The sequence below is a fragment of the Cavia porcellus genome, unplaced genomic scaffold (genome assembly GCF_034190915.1).
Source record: "Cavia porcellus strain 051 isolate PalLab524CR breed Dunkin Hartley unplaced genomic scaffold, mCavPor4.1 scaffold_1, whole genome shotgun sequence".
Classification (NCBI taxonomy): domain Eukaryota; kingdom Metazoa; phylum Chordata; class Mammalia; order Rodentia; family Caviidae; genus Cavia; species Cavia porcellus.
The window spans coordinates 128,861,358-128,880,110 of NW_026947484.1; the positions used below are offsets into that span (position 1 = coordinate 128,861,358).

Here is an 18,753-nt window from a genome sequence, read left to right on the forward strand (position 1 = left end):
CTTAGCCTCCTGAATGCTGGGATTACAGCCATGTGCCACCACGCCCAGCTTTTGATTAAATTTTTTTGATTATATTTTTTTACTACTGTATCTCCATATGTGGAACAGGCTGTTATGGACCCAGGTGGTTTTCCTGCCTCATCTTCCCAAGTAGCTAGGATGACAAGTATGTGCCACTGTGGCTAGTTTAATTCCTAAATATGAAGTAAAAACTGGATCAAAGTTCATTTTTTAATTTTGCTTTTTTTGGTGCTGGCAATCGAACCAGAGCCTCAAACATGCTCCCGAATTGTTCCAGCATCATTTGTTGAAAAGGTCTATCCTTCTCCTGTGATTACCTTTCCACCCTTGCTGAAAGCCAATCTGTTTGGCATGGCTTTCTTCAACTCTCTCTTTTTTTTTTTTTCCCATTCTTTGCCGGTCTTTCAATGCGCCTAGTTACAGGTCAGCTTCATACCAAAGTGGAAGAGCAACCCTGCAGCGTCCCTCCCAGGATCACAGCGGCTCCAGCGCTGCCCTCAGGGGTCCAGGTGGACACGAAACACTTGGTTTGGTGCCACATGAGTGTTATGCCCACCAGAATGGCCAGAGAACCTGAGAGAGGTTTGTCTTTGATTGGATTTGTTCTCGTCTGTCTTAAAACGGTGAGTTCACCTTTCCAACCAACCCACAACTATTTAGGGAAGAAAGGAGGCACATTCATTATCTTTCACTTTTTTGTGGGAGGTAAGAGGGCTAGAAATCAAAATACTTTAGGATCATATCAAGATTATATATGTTTGCATGTCTGAACTGTGATATACTAGAACAATGTTATTATTATATTTAAGAACAAAGATTTCTGAAAAATCTGTCACTGACTTCTGACCTAGTTCAATAAGCAGATTCAAAGGGAAAAAATGCAATAGTAATGTGATCTGTCTCCAGCCTCTAAATTCTATTTAGGATTGCTTTGTGGCAGGCTCGAGTGCTGGGAAATGAGTCGTGCAGAAAAATACTTGGGTGAAATCAAAGATCAGTCACATTTTGTGTAGAAGTATCTGATAAATTTAATATTGCTCTGATATTCTGTTTTTCCCTATGATTCTAATTTTCTTAATTTTTCCGTTTCAGGTTGTTTCAGCCAAAACAGGTAAAACTTTCTGACATGCAACTTTTCTGTCCTCATATTTGATTTTAGTTGCTATTGTTAATTCATGGGGCTACTCAGAAATATAAAGGCTGTAGTAGGGAGAAAAAATCATTTTCCAAGCATTTACAGCGAGTGCTAACCTTTGTGTCAGGTGTTGGGGAGACAATAACTGGTACAACAAATAAATGTATCAAACTTAAAAGACAATGTTATTGTTAAGTATTGTGATGTGTCAAGTCACACAGCAATACAGTTTTTTCATACATACTTATAAGCAACATATTACAATAGTAGCCATTCTAGTCAAAGAAAAATCTTATATGTCTAATTTGTATAAATTTTCTTCTTTGTCTTGTAGGAAATTAGAGGAGAAAATTAGAATTTTAAAATTATTCTCTATTTCAAAGGAAATTTACTGCTCCTAAAATTGCATGCTTATAATGTAGATGTTTGGGAGACTAAAGGAGGAGGAAAGTTTGGGGTCAGCCTGGGCAATACCGAAAGACTCTCAAAAGCAACAGTAACAATGATGATTCAAAAGATAGGCAATGATGAGTCAAAGCTGGAAAGGGCTTTCTTTTAAAAAGATTTGATCACTATTATTAATGAATGACTGAAGGCAAAAATAATTTCTCTAGAATCTTCTGCCAGCTCATATATTCTAGAAATTTTAGTCCCAGGATAGATATTTATGCTTAGAGGTATAGATTACCTATAGAACCATATAATATCAACTATTTCAACAATAAACTCTGAAGTGATTCAACACTGTCACAACAAAGGATATAATGTCATGACAATTTTAAAATTTGGTATAAATATACAGCTGAGCTATGAAATTTCATAAAATCCTTGGATATACAATACAGTTGGTTTTTAAAAATTATTATTTCTTGCTCTATTCTTATTCATTTACCTTTTTCTTTCTTTCTTTTTTTATTTTTTATTTTTATTTTTTGAGTGGAGGTTAGGTAGGATCTTGCTATATAGTTCAGGCTGACCTTGAACTCATTATGTTAGCTGAGATTGGCCTCAAACTGCAGCTGATTTTCCTGCCTCAGCCTCCAGAGTGCTGGGAATTACAGGTATGGGTCGTCATGCCTGGCTCTTATTTACCTTATTAAGAGATCTTCAGGTCTGACCAAGAAACTATGGGAAGGACTGCTTGGCTGTATTCAAAGTGATTTAGTTTATTTTTTTGCAGTACTAGGCATTGGACTCAGGGGCTTAAGTGTGCTATGTTACCACTAAGCCAACTCTTCCTAAATTTTCCAGGTTCTTCTTGAACTTGTGATCATCCTGTCAAGCATCCCAAGTAGCTGGAATTACATAATTCTAGTAGCAATTCCAGTAGCTGGAATATGCCACTGAATTTGGCTTATGTTATATCTTTATGTCGTTTAAGATGAACTCTCACCATATTGCCCAGGCTGGCTTTGAACTCTCAGGCTCAAGTGAGGCTCTCTCCTAAACCTCCTGGGTGACTTAACTTCTAAATGATTTTTAAAATGACTGGCTCTTAGTTAACTGGCTTTTAGCTTTGTTGTCTCTTCCAAGGTCCCTGAACACTCAGGACACAGTCCTAAGAACAGTCCTCCTTTGAGTTCCTATAGCATCGACCCTTTGGAGATGAGAGAAAAGAGAAGGTCACAGTGAGATACAGAGGATTCTGTTATTGACTCATCCTGGTTTTTCAGCAAATGTGATCTGTGTGATTTATACTGTACAGAAGGCTTTATCTTGGACGTGTGTGTTTAGACTGCTTTTGAGCCTTGGCATGAGATGTTTATGCATAGCTGGCCTTTGGGGTTTTGTGCTAGTTTAGATCTCTGAGCTGGTAGAATGCACAGATGCTGAGAGCCAAAAGGTTTTATTTCTGGCTGATCTGAGTGGTCAGATGCACATCAAGGGAATAACATTTTCTCTTCCATCAATCTGGTCAGACAGTGTGTTAAGCATAGGAATAAGAAAAGTGAGAAGGAGCTGGTGCTACTTTATAAGCCTAATGTTTGTCACTCAAGCCTGTCCCTCTGCCCCTCACTTTCAAACGGGCGAGTGTAGAGAGTGGGACTCTGATACTTTCCATCAGCCTCCCCCAGTCTTTACTAATGATACACTAATGTCCCCAGGGGTTGGGGCTGTAGCTCAATGGCTAAGTGCTTACCTAGCATCATGAGGCTGGTCCCACCTCTCATTTTGGCCCCCACAAGTGAGCCTCAGACTCACTCAGACCTCAGTGTGTGGCCCCACCACTTTCTCCTTACCTCAGATCACCAGCTGCTGACACACTCGAGTTCTCCCACTTAGACCCTGCCTCTCACCTCACATTTCCCCTGCCCCAGGGAGCTGGTGACATGGGTTGTCATATCCTACAGAGAAGTAGAATTTACATCTGCTTTCCTGGTTGATGCTGGTCAGAGCCTGTGGGAGCCAAATGTAAAACAGGCATCCTGACTTTTTCTCCAATCTATGCCAAGGCTGGACTTGAACTTGTGATCCTCCTACCTCTGTCTCACAAGTAGCTGAGGTTACAGATGTACACCATCATGGCTATCTCACACACACTTTCAATGTGCATTGCATACGTTATTTCACTTAATCTTTAGAATAATCCTAAAATATAGATATTTTATATTTCAAAGTAAATCCTAAAATGGAGATATTATTAATATTCCACATTTCTCAAATAATGAAGCAGACTAAAAAAGGCTAAAATTTTGCACATGTTCACATACCAAGGTGAAAAAAACAGAGTTGGGGCTCAAACCTAGAGTTCCTGAATCCAAACTCTTTGCTGTTTTTCATCATATGACCCTGAGTTTCATTCTGCAGATGCTGGCTCCTGGTATGACTCCTAGCAAATGTGCCACTCCTGAGTCAGTTCCTTAGAATGATTGTAGGACAAGTTGCATGGCATTCTCAAGTGCTGTGACAGGCCTGAGGCAAGATAGTCTGTGACCTGCTAACCCTTTAGGCCCACTCCAGGAATGCACTGTCAGGCCTGTCGTGTACTGTGTGTAGCTGATTTGTTTATCATTTTCTCAAGAAGTTAGTCCATTATAGTAAAACAGGACTGGCTGTCACAGGAGATACTATCAATGAGGGGGGACAAAGGCAACAGGAGTTGAGAGACATCAGAAAATTAGTACATAGGAAAAATGATTGGGACAGCAGAGACGGGATATATGGGTAGGAAGAAAGGGTAAACCCCTCCTAGGCGTTCTAGTCTGCAAGGACCAAAAGAGGACATAGGCCCTTCCTGCAGAATCAGCTTCCACTGGCAAATGGCTATCTCAGGTCTGTATCTTCAGCCAGCATATAACCCTCATGATTTTCTTTTGATGGTAAAAGAGACATTCCTGGATGATGTTCCAGGAATATCTGGCCACCACACAGTGGAGACTTTGTTCATTTTTGCAGCATGTTTATTTCTGATAGGCTGCCAAAGCCAACTCTCTGGGCTATTGGTACAGAAAGAGAAGGTTTTCTGTATTATGCACCAGGGATTAGGCTGGAGGAAAGGAGAGTATTTATTCTGTATTTATTCTTTCTTATAGTTTATAGTTTTGCTTGTTTATTTTGCTCTTTAGCTTTACTTTGGCATATAGTGATTTTGCCCATCAAATGGCCAAGTGCCAGTCTAAAAAACTGTCTTTGAGACAGGTCTTACTGTGTTACATAGGCTGCTCTTGAACCCATTGCTCTCCAGCAGTCCTCCTGCCTTACCCTCCCAAGCAGCTGGAATGATAGGTACATGGTGCTTTTCATCCCTTCCATCCTGCATTCAAGACATTTTCAAGTCTGTATGTCTATGAAGCAGTAAATTTAATTATCATGCTGTGCTTCCACCCCATACCCTAAACCTACGAATGCTTTGTATAAACTCATGACCTAAATATTCATATCCCTATGACAAACCATCGCCAAGTACACAGGAAAGAGAGACCATAATATCTCATTCTTATCCTGAGGCACATGTTTGGATAGGAAAGAGAATAGCATTTATTTTTATTTTATAGATAGAAACCTAAAAATTGTCCCATTCCAATAATAAAATGTAGTATGGAGCAAGTATAACAAAGGACTGAATTCTCCTTCCTTCCTCCATTTGATTAAATCCCATTTGGGAAAAGTGCAAAGTACTTGAGAGAGTGACCACAGCGACTGGGGCGGTAGAGAGAGGTGGGTCCACTTGGAAGCTGCACAGCCAGTTTAGGGACGGAGCTGACATCCGTGGAAAAGCAGCCTGGGAAATGTGCGGACTGCCAAACTAGAGTAGAATCCTCTGGAATAAGGCTCCTTTGGTTATTCTCTCCCTCCTCTTGAAGTTCTTTCCTGTAATTACTTCCCATTCTCATTTAAAAGTACAAAAAGTGCAAAAGACCCCACAGGTAAATTGGAAAACCCTCTGAAATCTCATCACTGCCTAGGAGGCTTGAGCTTCCAGCTCTCTTCTGAAAAACAACTGTACCTGCTCTCTCTCTCTCTCTCTCTCTCTCTCTCTCTCTCTCTCTCTCTCTCTCTCTCTCTGTCTCTCTCTCTGTCTCTCTCTCCCTGGGAAATGAGGACACAGCTTATGCCTAAAGGATGGCACAAAAATGATTTTGTTTGCAGAGGAAAATAATTAAAGAAGTAACATTCACCACTTCAAAATTTCTTTCAGCTCCTGAAACACCTACTATTGATCAGGCATATTCAAAAATCAGCAACAGTATCACTGTAGAATGGGCTACAGTGCCAGGGGCCACCAGTTACCTGCTCAGAGCTGAAGATGGGGATACAGTCATTGAAACCATGGTGGCCAGTTCACCAGGCACTGTGACGGGCCTGAAGGCTGCAACCTTGTATCAAATCACCATCAGATCCATCAGTGCTACTGGGAGAAGCCAGGCATCACCGCCAAAGCAGGCAAAAACAGGTAGCTAGGCATTCGTCTTCTGTGACCTGGACCATTTACACTGGTGCTACAAAGGAATAATGTAACTGTAAGTGCTATAGTTAAGGGCTCAGAAATGAAAATAATCAGATGATGTTTTGTGGCAGCTCAGACATCTGAAGAATAGGTTGGTGTTTAAATGCCTGATGCTTGACTTCAGAAAATAAAGCCCCCTTCTGTGCATTTTTAAAAGCATTCCTGTGCAGGCTGAAAGAGGGAGGTAGGAGGATTACAAGTTCAAACCCCGCCAGGACCATAACGTAAGACTGTCTCAAGGGAAAAAAAGTATATCTTCTTTTAAATCTCTGAAAAGGAGGAATTTTAAATCATATCAAATAAAGGACACATAGAAAGACTTTTACTGCTATTTGATTACCTAGCACACATTAACAAACAAAAGCATTTAGAATTTATAATCAATATTCATTACATTGATTTGACAAAGTTGAACTTAGACATTTCTGATAAATTATATACACATTAAAAAAGAATACTCCATCATTCCTCCCATTGATTTATATTATTACAGGGATATTTTATCTAATTTATGACTGATTTGCAGTTCAAAGTGGTACCTATTATTTGAACCTGCCCCATTTCTCTGCCACATTACTTATGATTAGTACACATTTAAATAGCAATTATTTAATGGAATCCTGCCAAGAATCCTTTTACAAAGCCAGTAGCTATTTCACAATATGGATAATCAATCTCAATTTACTTATTGCTAAATACTTTGAATTATCCTCCGCTGGGCTTTTGTGACACATTTTTTGGTCTTTGTTTCACTTTGTTGTTTTTTTAGTGTTGGCGGCACCAATTCTAGAAGTAAGCTCTCCAAGCCCAGATTCCATCCTTGTGCAGTGGGAAGCTGTGTATATGGCAATTGGATTTTCCGTGTCCATTATGCAAGCCAATGGCTTGGGTAAAATTTGGAAAGAGAATACTACAAACACTTCCTTGACCTTCAGCAATTTAAATGCTGGGACTCTCTACACCATAAAGGCCTATGCATGGAATGCCAAGGGGATCCCAGGTGATGACTCCACCTGTAATCAGAGAACAAGTAAGGAGTTCTTGTCTCAGCCTCAAATAATCTCATTTTTGATTAATGAGGAAATTGTGCATTGCAGCTACCAAGAGCAACATTAAGTGATAAGTACAGAGCAGCTGGCAGCAGCTGTTTTTAAATTTATTATGAAGTTATTTATAGTGTGTTGACTCTTCCTTCTCAGCAGTTTAAATGCTTACTGCATGGATAAAGAAACGCAGTGAGAATACATAGAGATCTGCATGTTTTCCTCTGATCTCCAACTCATCCGCAGCATGAGCATTCGATATCACACAAAAGGAGGTTTACCCAGCACCCCTAGTCTCTTGTTACATTCAGGCCAATTGTCCAAACAAAAAGCATTGGGCCTAACCAGAATTTATTCATCCCAGAGACATTTAATGAGTGTGCCCCAACTCGAGGCCAGTACTATTCCAAAGGTACCACAGCAAACAAGAGCGAGTTTCTCAGTCCTGGTGCTTTATGCTGTGATGGGAATCAATGTTTTAGATTATTTCTCAAAGGCCTTAACTTCGACCTAAGGCTGACATAGGGCTTCCCAACCCTTCTCCAGTCACAGCATGTGCTTTATCACCATCTCAACCCCAGGAGCCCCCTGAACAGGGGATCCCACTGCATAATAACTGACTTCCAAACTGAGCTGCTAAAATGAGCCAAAAGAAAGGCGATGGCATGGAAGCTTTTCCTTCTCTTGAATAAATTGTCCCCTACAGGCAATATGATCTAAACAGAGACCAAACTCTCACCAACTAAATTAACCAGATTAGCTGTTTTAACTATTAGAAAGGACAAAGGAAAAGGTGGGAAGAAATCAGAAATATTCCCTTCAACTTTCGCTGTTTGGAGAAGAATGGAAACCCCATTGCCTACGGGCCAAGGCAGAAATACATGGAGAGGAATTTGCCTTGCATAGTGTTTCTATGGGGAAAAACTATAGCAAGTAGCTATGGTGATTTGTCATATGGGTTTGAAAAGTTGGAGTGTCTGTGACAAACCAGGCAGCCTGGGTCATTTCCTCAGTTCTCTCTCTCCCTCTCTTTCTGCTTCTCTGTCTCCCTCCCACATGCATCTTCCCACCAGTATTTGTTGAGGGGCTACTTTGTGCTATGCATAATTTATCTGATAGGAATACAAATTCAAATAAAAAATGATACCTACCCACAAAGAACTGATCATGTTGAAGGGTGCATAAATCATTGATCACAGTTCTGTGTAAAAGTGCTTTGATGTAGCTGTACAGGCAGAGTGAGATACACAGGCTGGTGCGTGGACAGTGGATTGGACACAGAGAGCCGTCTGGTTCCCTGGAGTCTTTCTTTTCTTTTGTATCTCAGTGTTTTCAAACTTAGAGTTTGGATGTAGCCTCTGTCCTGGTTTGCCTGGGCTGCTGAACAAAGCATCGAAAGTTGGGTAGCTTTAAAGAACAGAAACTGATGGCTCACAGTTGTGAAACTACGTGAGTCTGAAATCTAGGTGTTGGAAGCACTGGTTGCATCTGAGGGTTATGGAAGGAGGAACTGTTTAGGCATTTCTGCTGAGCCTGTAGGTGACTACATTTATGTTCATATGACATTTCCTCTGTACTTGTATGTCAGTGTCTACTTTTTTATTTTTATAAACACATCTTAATGAATAACATCTGCTATGACGCCATTTCCAGATAAGGTCACACTCTGAGTGTCCTAAGGGTTAAGACTTCAACATATAAGTTTATGACAGTCTTCCCATATTCTACTTATTTTTCCTAGTTCTCCCAGGCTAGGAAATATAAGTTGTCTTAAAATACTGTAGGCGACTCTTGCCAGCCGAGGGCTGAGCAATATTCCCAAGCAGACCTGCCTCTATAAACAAGCTGACCATGCAGTGAAGGAAGGAGCCTGCCAACAAGGCCCAGAAAAGAAATACATCTGGTGCTTCCCTTGCAGAGCATTGGTTGAGTCCCACTGTCCTCAGCCAGGGCCTTTCCTGTGTCCTAGTTGTGTTCAGAGGATGCTATCTCTGCTCAGAGGCTGTCCGAGCCACTTCCAATGGTTGCTGCATGCTCTTCACTAGAGCAGAAGTTCCAAAAGAGAACTGAGGCCAGTATTTCCTCAGCTCAGAGAACATCTCAAATGTTTTTGTTTTGTATTTTGAGGCCAGGTTACACTATTAAATCTAGGCCTGCCTTGAACTTGCTGTGGAACCCAAGGCTGGCTTCAAACTTTTAGTTCTCCTGCCTCAGCCTCCTGAGTGCTGAGTAGAATTCTATGTGGAATTACGGAAGTATATCACCAAGCTTTTTGAATGGGATAACACTGAAGAAATCCAGACATATTTTATAGGAATGAGAAGGAAATGTTATACAGACACAAAGGCTACCTTGATAGGTGATCATTATACTTGATGACTTGAGGCCCATCTTTCTTTTTTTCTTTTTTTCTTCCTTGTTTCCTTTCAAAAAAATACTGGAGACTGAACCCAGGACCTCTATCCTGAGCTACATCTTCAGCTCTTTTATTATTTTGATATTAGGTTATGCCAAGGTGCTAAATTGTCCAGGCTGCACTTGAATTTGTGATTGTCTTGCCTCAGCCTCCCAAGGGTTCTGGGATTACACGCATGTGTCACCATACCCAGCTTTTTCATTCTTTTTGATTAGAATGGAGAGCAATTTTGTTCCGCCAGAAGCAATTATGACTTAAAAGCTATTACAGTAAAGTCTTAGCAGCAGTTAAATATAAAGAAGAGATACGTTTAGCTTCATTAATCAATAATAGAGAAAACATTTGACTCATAGTATAATAATATGATCATATGGCCCTTTTGGTTTATTCATTTATTTTTTTACTTGTTTTTTTGGGGGCTGCTGAGGATCCAACTCAGAGCCTTGTGATGCATAAGCACTTGATTTACCATTCATAGCCCCCTGGTAACTTTGTTTCATTCTTCATTCATTTGTTAAATGCTATATTCATTCATGTGTGCATATAAAATATGTGCCTTACACTGATTCTACTGCATTCATTTTATAGGTGAGAAAGTAACAAGTTGACCAACTGATATGACCAAGGTCACATAGATTAAGGGTTTGCATTGTTAATGGGAGATGCGTTGCAAGCTCCTTAAGACCCTGTATCCCAATCATACTCTTTGAGCACTTACATTTATCTAACTACTCTATAAGAGCACTTTGCCCTCTGAGCTCCTTAACATTGTTTAGCTAAATCTTACTTAGGTTCTTTACTATAAAATGTTAATTTTTTTCTCCAAAACATAGGTCCTCATGCCCCTGCCAACATTCAAGTCTCTTTCGACAGTGGGGCTCTGAAGGCATCGATTTCATGGACACCAACGGAAGGAGCTTTCAACTATACCGCAATGGCTTTGAGTGACTCTTCCGAGCTTAGCTGTAGTACAACTGTCAGTTCCTGCAGCATCTCTTCTCTCCAGTGTGGCGCTGAGTACCTGATTTCCGTTTTAGCAAGTAATAATGCCGGATTTAGCAAGTCTTCTTCAACACAGAGCCTAAAGACTGGTATGTTTCTGCAAGGTTGGCAAGTCAAAGTGCCAACCATAAGGAAAACAGGTTTTCCCAGTGTTTCACAACATTCTGCAAACAGTGAAAAGTAAAGCTGTGTTGAAATGAATGTGTTGAATTGGACATTCTCGTGAGTTTAAATATTGATAAGGAAACCTAGATGTCATGTACTGAGAAGCACAGATTCTGTATTTGAAAATTAGGGGCTGGAGGTTTAGCTTAGGGGTTAGGGGTTTAGCTTAGCAGCACAAACACCTGCTTGGTAGGTGTGAGGTTGTGAGTTCAATCCTCAGTACCAAAAAAAAAAAAAAAAAAAAAAAAAAAAAAAAAAAAAAAAAGAAAGAAAAAGAAAAGAAAAGCAAGCAAGAAAGAAATTAGGAGTTCTGGCTCTTATTCTAGATTGCTTTTTAGTTTTTTTCTTTTTTCTTTATAAAGTTAAGACAACTCTAAGATCCAATTGGAGTCATACATAGCTCTAACTATGCAGTACAGACAACCTCCTCTTCTTGACCTCATGTTTTATGACAAAGACTTGGTGGAAACTATTTTTTAAAATAAAGATGGAATACTTCTAGTTCCAAATGTATTCAGATATTTTCCTATTTAAAGACATAAAGATACACATATGTGGAAGTTTATTCCTATATTTAAAAGTGTTTATGTATTTTGGGAATTAAAACTAGTGTTATATAAAGACCTACTTTGTCTAAGACATTAATATATATATTCTTCAATTCTATGACAACTTAATGAAGTGGTCTCTATTATGTCCCTTTTCAGATAAGAAAATCAAAGCTCAGAGGTTAAATAATGGTTTCAAGGACATTTCAATGAGAAATGGATTCAAGCTCAGATTTATCTGATTTTAACCTTCTAAACCAAAGAAAATGTAATAATGTTCACTTATCCAAAAGTCATAATTATACCATTCTAAGTTAAAAGGCTTCTGAGCAAGGAGGAAAGAGTTATCACTAAGCTTGTGTACTCTATTCCATAGACAGAAACAAACAGCAACAAAAACAAAGTCAACCCCCCAGACCCATGATTTCTTCGTGTTACAAAAATTGTAGTGATTTGGCTTCTCTTTTGACAACTACAATTTAATGTGAATGGCACATATGCATTGGTTATGAGGATAGCATCAAAGAAGAAATAAGAAACACTTTCAAAAGCACAGCAGTTTTGAATTAGTTATTTAATACAGAAGAGGACCACCTGGTATTCTTAATTATTAGATGCACTTTTAAAAGATCTGGAGAGCTTTTATTAAATCTTGATACCTAGGTATCTTAGTTACCTTTCTCATGCTGAGACAAAATACCCGACACCCAAAGTTAAAATGAGAAAGGCTTATTTAGCTCTTAGTTTGTAGAGGTTTCAGTCCATAACCAGCTGGCTCCAAGGCAAGGTAGGGCGGCAGATGGGCAGATAGGCAGAAAGGAAACAGTTTACGGTGGGCAGAAGGCAACAGCAAGCAAGAGACAAGACAAACTTTTTCTGTCGCTAATACTGGATGTCTACAGGGATTAGGGTGGTGCTAAATCAGTCAGTGGACTGATTTAGTAATCACCCACCCTTAATCCTAGCACCCTTATCCTAGCATTGAATCTTAAATCAATCACATACTTTAGATTCAACCACCTCTAAAAAAGCCCCACCTATGACTGTATGAGGTTTTGCAGGGACATCTAGACACAAGCCATAACACCAACACCAGGTGCCACCTAAAACCAGTTGAGCTGAAACTACTGGTAATAGAGTCTGGATATGACTATTTTGTGAAAACTCCCCAGTTGATTCTAACGTGCAGTCAGGGCTAAATCCTATTGACTAGCCCTGTGCACTTATCTGTCCAAGAGGTACACTGTAGTTCGTTGTATATAATATAATCAGTCTTTACTTTGAGAATAACTTTGATTTATTAATAGAAAAATTATTTTAGAAAGTGCTGTGGTTTCCAGAGGCCCAGAAATATGTAATATATTAGGAAGATTTCCATTAGAGATGACTAAATTTTTAAAAGCATAGAGCAGGCTGGGCGTAGAGCACTTGCGTCACTTCCAGAGATGAAAGGAGTTGTTGGAAGGCTTAACAAAACGTTAATAGAAAGCACAATGAGTAGCTACATTTTTATCTCCAAAACATAACTTCTGGGGTATTTTCTATTTCACTCACTTCAAATTGGCTGCATCTCTGAGTGAGGTCAAATGTTTCAACAAATACTCTAAGAATGAAAATCTCCATAACTTAAAATGACTAAAAATCTCTGATGGCTCATTTTAAATATTGCTCCAATCAGAAAATGTGGCTAGGTCCCTGGAGTTTGTTATGGTGCTTAGGCCCTACAGCACATACTTGGTTCTGTAAAGAAAATTTTCTAATTTTTCTGGTGCATAGTTTTGAGTGTTGTACATCAAATTTAATCTATAACAAAACTCAGAGTTGCTGATTTGGATTGTCTTGAAATCTTGAATAATTGCAAAGAAATCTGTTGCAATAGCCTTACAGCTGCTTGTTATTCATCATTTCCTAGTTGCTTGTGCACCTGGAAGAGTGACAATCCAAGAAGATCCCCCTGGCCATCTGTCTGTGGCTTGGTCAAATGTTGATCTGGGTGATTACTATGTGGCTTTTGTAAAGAGTGATGATGGCTTGGAAGTACACTGCAATACATCCCTCACCCAGTGCAATTTCTTATCTGAGTGTGGTTTCACTTATTTTATTAGTGTTTTTGCCTATAACAAGGCAGGACAAAGTCCTTTGGGTGATGTATTCAATTATACCACAGGTAAGTCACATCTGATGCTTGAAAAGGTAGTTTCTAGTTCACTAAAGTCAGCAGCAGAAAGTGGATCATTTATTTTACGTACTGATTCACCACCTGGAAGTCATTGTAGGGCCAGGAAAACAAAGTGAATGTTTTGTCCCATGTGCTTTGACTAAGAAAAGTTGGCTTTGTGGATGTGGGCTTAGAAGACTATAAGGTTAAAAAGTGAAAAGAGAGAAAGGAATGCAGCTGTTCCACCCTGCTCTAAAAAACTGAACCTTTCAGAAATGTCTACTCAGTGTTCAGGTCTCTGGTAGCTTCTGAAGGGGATGCAAACTCTTCGTTTTAGGGCTTCACTTGTTACCGGTGACTAGAGAGACAGACACAGCGGCCAAGATGCAATATAATTTGAGAGTTTTAAATTAGGACATGTGGGTTGAAATCTTAACTTGACCACTAACTCATTCATACAATGGGGAAATGGTATCTTCCTTGCTGCTTAATATCCCCCACTACCAAAGGGACAAAAATAACATAAATGTGAAAAGTTCTTTGTAAATGATAAAACAGAATTCAAAAATAAATTCTTTTTGAGACAGGGTCTCACTAGGCAGGATGGCCTTGAACTTACTGTGCAGACTGGGCTGGCCTTGAACTTGCAGTAATTGTCCTGGCTCAACCTCTTGAGTGCCGAGATTACAGGCGTGCACTACCATGCCTAGATTCAAATATTTTAACATGACTTTTACCATTACTGTCACCATCTCCTGGGTTTAAGTCTTGTATTAGCAGGGATTATGTTTTCTTTATCTCTTTGTTATCAGTGTTTATTATAGTGTGATCAGCTTGTAAGAGATATTTGAGTTTTGAAGAATGAATAATGCCTTAAAATTTACAAGAAGAATAATACAATTATATAAAGATACTAGCTGGATTATAATGAATTTTACCAGGTTGGGCTCTAAATAACTGGTTCTTTTGGAATTTGGAGTAAGAGACTATCAATAAAATCTCAAGAACAGAGGGGAACCTTCCAGAGGGAGTGGCCTTGAACTAGCATTAAAGAATGGGTGGAATGTAGGTGGAACAGGATATCATTTAGAAATCCCAAACTGAGTTAGACATTTATCAGTGATATTCTATGATCTACTAATACAATTATATCCCCCAATGTACCTCTGCTTTATCTGATTTAGTGTCTGGAAAGACTGATAGAATCTGAAAAAGTGGACTAAGTTTGACTGTGTCAGGTAGAATAAGGGAAAGACTCTTAGTAGAGTCTTCTAGGCCTAGAGAAGCAGGAGCACAGGTGAGGTAGGGGATTGAGAAGTCTGACCTGGCAGGAGTGGAAAAAGCACAGCTGAACATTACAGCTTGCATGCTTGAATGTCATGTGAGGACTTATCCCCTGTGCAGTGAGGATTACACCCCATTTGAAATGGAACAGAGCTGGAAGAGGCTCCTTGCAGTAGTTTGAGAAGACAGTGGCAGAGGCTCTGGCCATGGGAAGGTCAGGACTCAATGAACCCTTCTGATGGCATTGCTCTTATACTGACTTTGGTTCTCTCTGCTCTGCTTTCAGCTCCCTGTTGTCCCAGTGATATTAACCCCGTGTTGGTGTCTAGTGACAGAGTGGAGATCATCTGGTCTCCTGTCCGTGGGGCCGAATTCTATGAAACCAAGGCCATAGCTGGGTACAGTGTGGTAGAGTGCAATGACACCGCTCCTGCTTGCACCCTCTCGGCTCTGGAGTGTGACACCAAGTACAATGTCACAGTGTATTCATTCAGTGAAGTCCAGAGCAGCAACATGTCATGCACCTCCCGCTTTATCACTACAGGTACTATAGTGTAGCTAGGCTTTCTTGCACTGGTGTCTGAATGATTCCCCTCCTCCCCACCCTGCTATGTGCTTCAGGTCCAGCCTACAACAAGACTTAGAAAAAGTTTAAATTCCATTAACTGCTCTGCGGGGACCAATATAACAGAGCCTCTGTTATACTGAGGAGAGGCAGAAGGCAAGGTGGAAGAAAAAGATGGAATGAAAGAAAACCAAAAAGAGGACCATGGGGAAGGGGAAAGTTTTGTTAGCAAGTGCCTGAGCCATTTGGTTCTTTTTATCGTTGAGGAACTTGCCTGTACACACCATGAAAGTGTGCAAATAATGTTTGCCTCAGTTAGTTTTTCCTTTGAGTGAAAAATGCTCTTAAATATTTTCCAGATAGTTCAACAATGCAGAAATCTAACACCCTGTTTCAGTGTCAACAGTTTTCTGCACAGAGGCTCTATGAATTTGGCTCACAAGCATGGGCCGGTCAAAAACTATGGTGATCTTATTTGGGGGAAAATGAGTTTTACATTGAATGGTACAGATCACAGTTTTTTGTCTCAAGCTGTTTCAAGTAATAACTTAAATCTCTTAGCTCCTTGCAGTCCTGAGATAAAAAATATTTCCATGGATGCATTCTCCACAATTAATGTGCGCTGGCAAGCCACTAATGATGATGCCATCTACACAGTGACTGCCCAGGGGGAGAGGGGGCTCTATCGGTGCAGCAGCAAGGGAGAGGCCTGTACGATGGGGGGCCTGCCCTGCGGCTCAGTGTTCTCTGTCACCGCTGTGGCTGAAACAGAGATCGGACGGAGCCTGCCCAGCTACAGTGTGCCCCTGGAGACAGGTATGTAGCAACCACCAGCCTGAACGCTGATTACCCTGGGACCTTAGGAATCACTTTAAGACAGAAGCTTTATTTAATCTACCTAGGTGTATCAGAAATACAGTAAGCATGAGAGTCTTCTAAAAAGCCCAGGTCTTAGAAAACAGAACTTTCAACATTTTACAAGTTCTGTAAAAAGATCACCAAAAGACTCTTCTATGTGTTACACTGGCATCAGAGGACTCTGCAAAAGCATTTGGTAGAGTTTATATTCTCCCATGATACGATCTATCCAAACAGCTAATAAGTAAATCAAATGAGATGATTTATTATCTCTTTGACTCAGCCTGTTCATATCTTCCTCTAAAAAGTGCTGTCTAGTTTTCAGGCACTTAATCAATAAGTAGAGGATAGGTACTCACTGGGTGTTTGTATTAAGGTAACTAATGCTGCAAACTGTTCAGTGAAGTGCTTGGTGAGTAGTGAGAGATTCACCAATAAAACTCACTGCTTTAGAGCCTTGTGTGTAAATGAAATTTAGCAAATTACTTTATTTCTTTGGACATTATTTTCTTGTATGTATAACAATAGATGACATTTTGGGTTGCAAAAATTAAAGCACCAAAAAAAAAAAAAAAAAGCAGCAGAATAGAGAAGATGCTAAATACACACAAAGGTTCTAAATATCCTACATCCTATAAAAGAATTCCTAGAAAATTGAGGTGACTGTGGTTCTTAGAGGGCTAAGAAATCAAGCTTTTTTTAGCTCAGCGGCATAAGCACCTGCCTTGCAAGCAGGCGGTCCTGAGTTCGATCCCTGGTACCGATTTAAAAAAAAAAAAGAAATCAAGCTTTTATAGCAGTAGTATATGATGAAATTCTCCACAAAAGCAAAATATATTTTATTGAGAATGCTATTAAATATTATTGAGAGAGGAGATTAATGCAACCATTACTTTAAAATTTACCAACTGGAATTGTTCAAGTTGGGGTACAACAAAGGATTTCTTTCTTATTCTGAAAGAAAATAAATTAGGGAGTTTCACGACCTGTTAGTGCACTCTGGTTCTTGGTGAGATATTTACTGTTTAGTTGATGTAATAAGAGTCATGAACAAAGACAATTTTTGATTAACAATAGACAATATGAGAAATTTAGAATATTGGATAAAATACAGGCAAAATATCTTCTTGGTTGTTTTTCACAGATAATTTCAGTAGAAATAAAGTTCCACGTTTTCTTTTTTCTCATTCAAGTGCCATGCTGTCCTGCCGGTCTGACAATAACTCAGGTCACCCAGTCGGTAATCAATGTGAGCTGGACTTTTGATACAGTGGCGCAAACCTATGTGACAGTTCTGGAGTCACACATTGGACAGTCTAAGTGTCACACCCATCAGAGTCACTGTCTCCTGGGATGTATCACATGTGGCATCAACTACACGGTGGCATTAAAAGCAATTAGTGCCTCTGGGTTGACTTCAGACTGCACCTACCAAACTTACTTCTCTAGTAAGTGCATTCTTAACTCTAGTACTAGAGTACAAGAGATGACTCAGTTATTCGAAGTCCAGGCACAACTTCTCCTCATTCAACAAGATGCTGCCACTCCATGCAGCTTGCATTGTAAGTGTATGTTTTCTAAAATGTTTACGATGTCCACCTGACTTTGAACCTGAACCCTTCAGAAAGTAGGTTCTGCCTGTTGGTAGTTGGTAAATTACCTTCCCTGGTAACAAGTTTCAGGCATTTGCTATGGTGTATTTTTATGCAACATAGAGACCTGCAGCACTCAGCCCAGTGGTTTTCAGAGACACTGGATCATCCATTCTATTTGGTTTCCATTGTTTTCTTCTAATATTATTACTATGCCACCATTTCTCTCTTTTCCAAGCCTTTCCAGCTCCTTCTATGGTTTCTTATTTCAACAGGCTGAGAAAACAAAGGTGTCTGTCTTTGACGGTGTTGTATCTTGCTTTTCAGAGATCAAACCATTAGAAGATGACAAGGGGAAGTAAAAAAGGTGCAGAGCTAGCAAATAATATCCCTCTTGGGTGATTCTAACCTATTAAAGTGGCTGCTTCCAGTTTTTTGAAAAAAAAAAAAAAAAACTGTTGAGAGTGCTTGTCAGGTTTAAGGAGAAAGAGTACAGTGATGGTTTGTATTTCTGCCCAGGGCAAGGGATGGAAGGCTGAAATATAATTTTGTCATGCTGGGGAGAGGATAAAAAGTTTTCAGCTGCGAGTCTAAGTTAGAAATGGCTTCTTATAAACTGTGCTGCCCTATTTTCCACAATTCTGTCTCCTCCTCGGTAAGAAAAAACAGAGATAATAATAGCTTTCTAGCCTATCTTTCAAAGTTGATTTTGGAATTAAAATAAGTTATAATGTAAGAGCATTTGTCATGTGCCACACATATATAAGGTGGTTTATATTTTCTTTTGACCCATTCCATTAAATTTGCTGCCTAAACTCTCACCTTGATATCAGGCTCTAGGAATATGGCCCATTGCTTTTTTGTGTGTGTGGTGATCCTCCTGCCTCAGCCTCCTGAGTACCAGGATTACAGGTGTGCACCCACCCCTGCTTATCTAGACATCTAAATTTTTAAAAGAATATATCAAATAATAATTTGAAAACTTTGAGGTCAATAACAATTTTTTTTTAAAAAGTTA

The 18,753-nt window shown here is 39.6% G+C and overlaps 1 protein-coding gene across 1 annotated transcript in view; it reads left to right on the forward strand.

Annotated features, from left to right (window-relative positions):
• Positions 1-463: 463 nt before the first annotated feature.
• The window catches only part of Fndc7 (fibronectin type III domain containing 7), a 29,092-nt gene continuing 10,802 nt past the window's right edge, over positions 464-18,753 (forward strand). Inside the window, exons 1-9 of the mRNA XM_023561250.2 lie at positions 464-644; positions 1,114-1,132; positions 5,796-6,050; positions 6,874-7,134; positions 10,397-10,654; positions 13,191-13,445; positions 15,007-15,264; positions 15,847-16,101; positions 17,337-17,591. Coding sequence (XP_023417018.2) covers positions 561-644; positions 1,114-1,132; positions 5,796-6,050; positions 6,874-7,134; positions 10,397-10,654; positions 13,191-13,445; positions 15,007-15,264; positions 15,847-16,101; positions 17,337-17,591 — 1,900 coding nt within the window. The 5' untranslated portion in view covers positions 464-560. The remainder of the gene's footprint in view (positions 645-1,113; positions 1,133-5,795; positions 6,051-6,873; positions 7,135-10,396; positions 10,655-13,190; positions 13,446-15,006; positions 15,265-15,846; positions 16,102-17,336; positions 17,592-18,753) is intronic.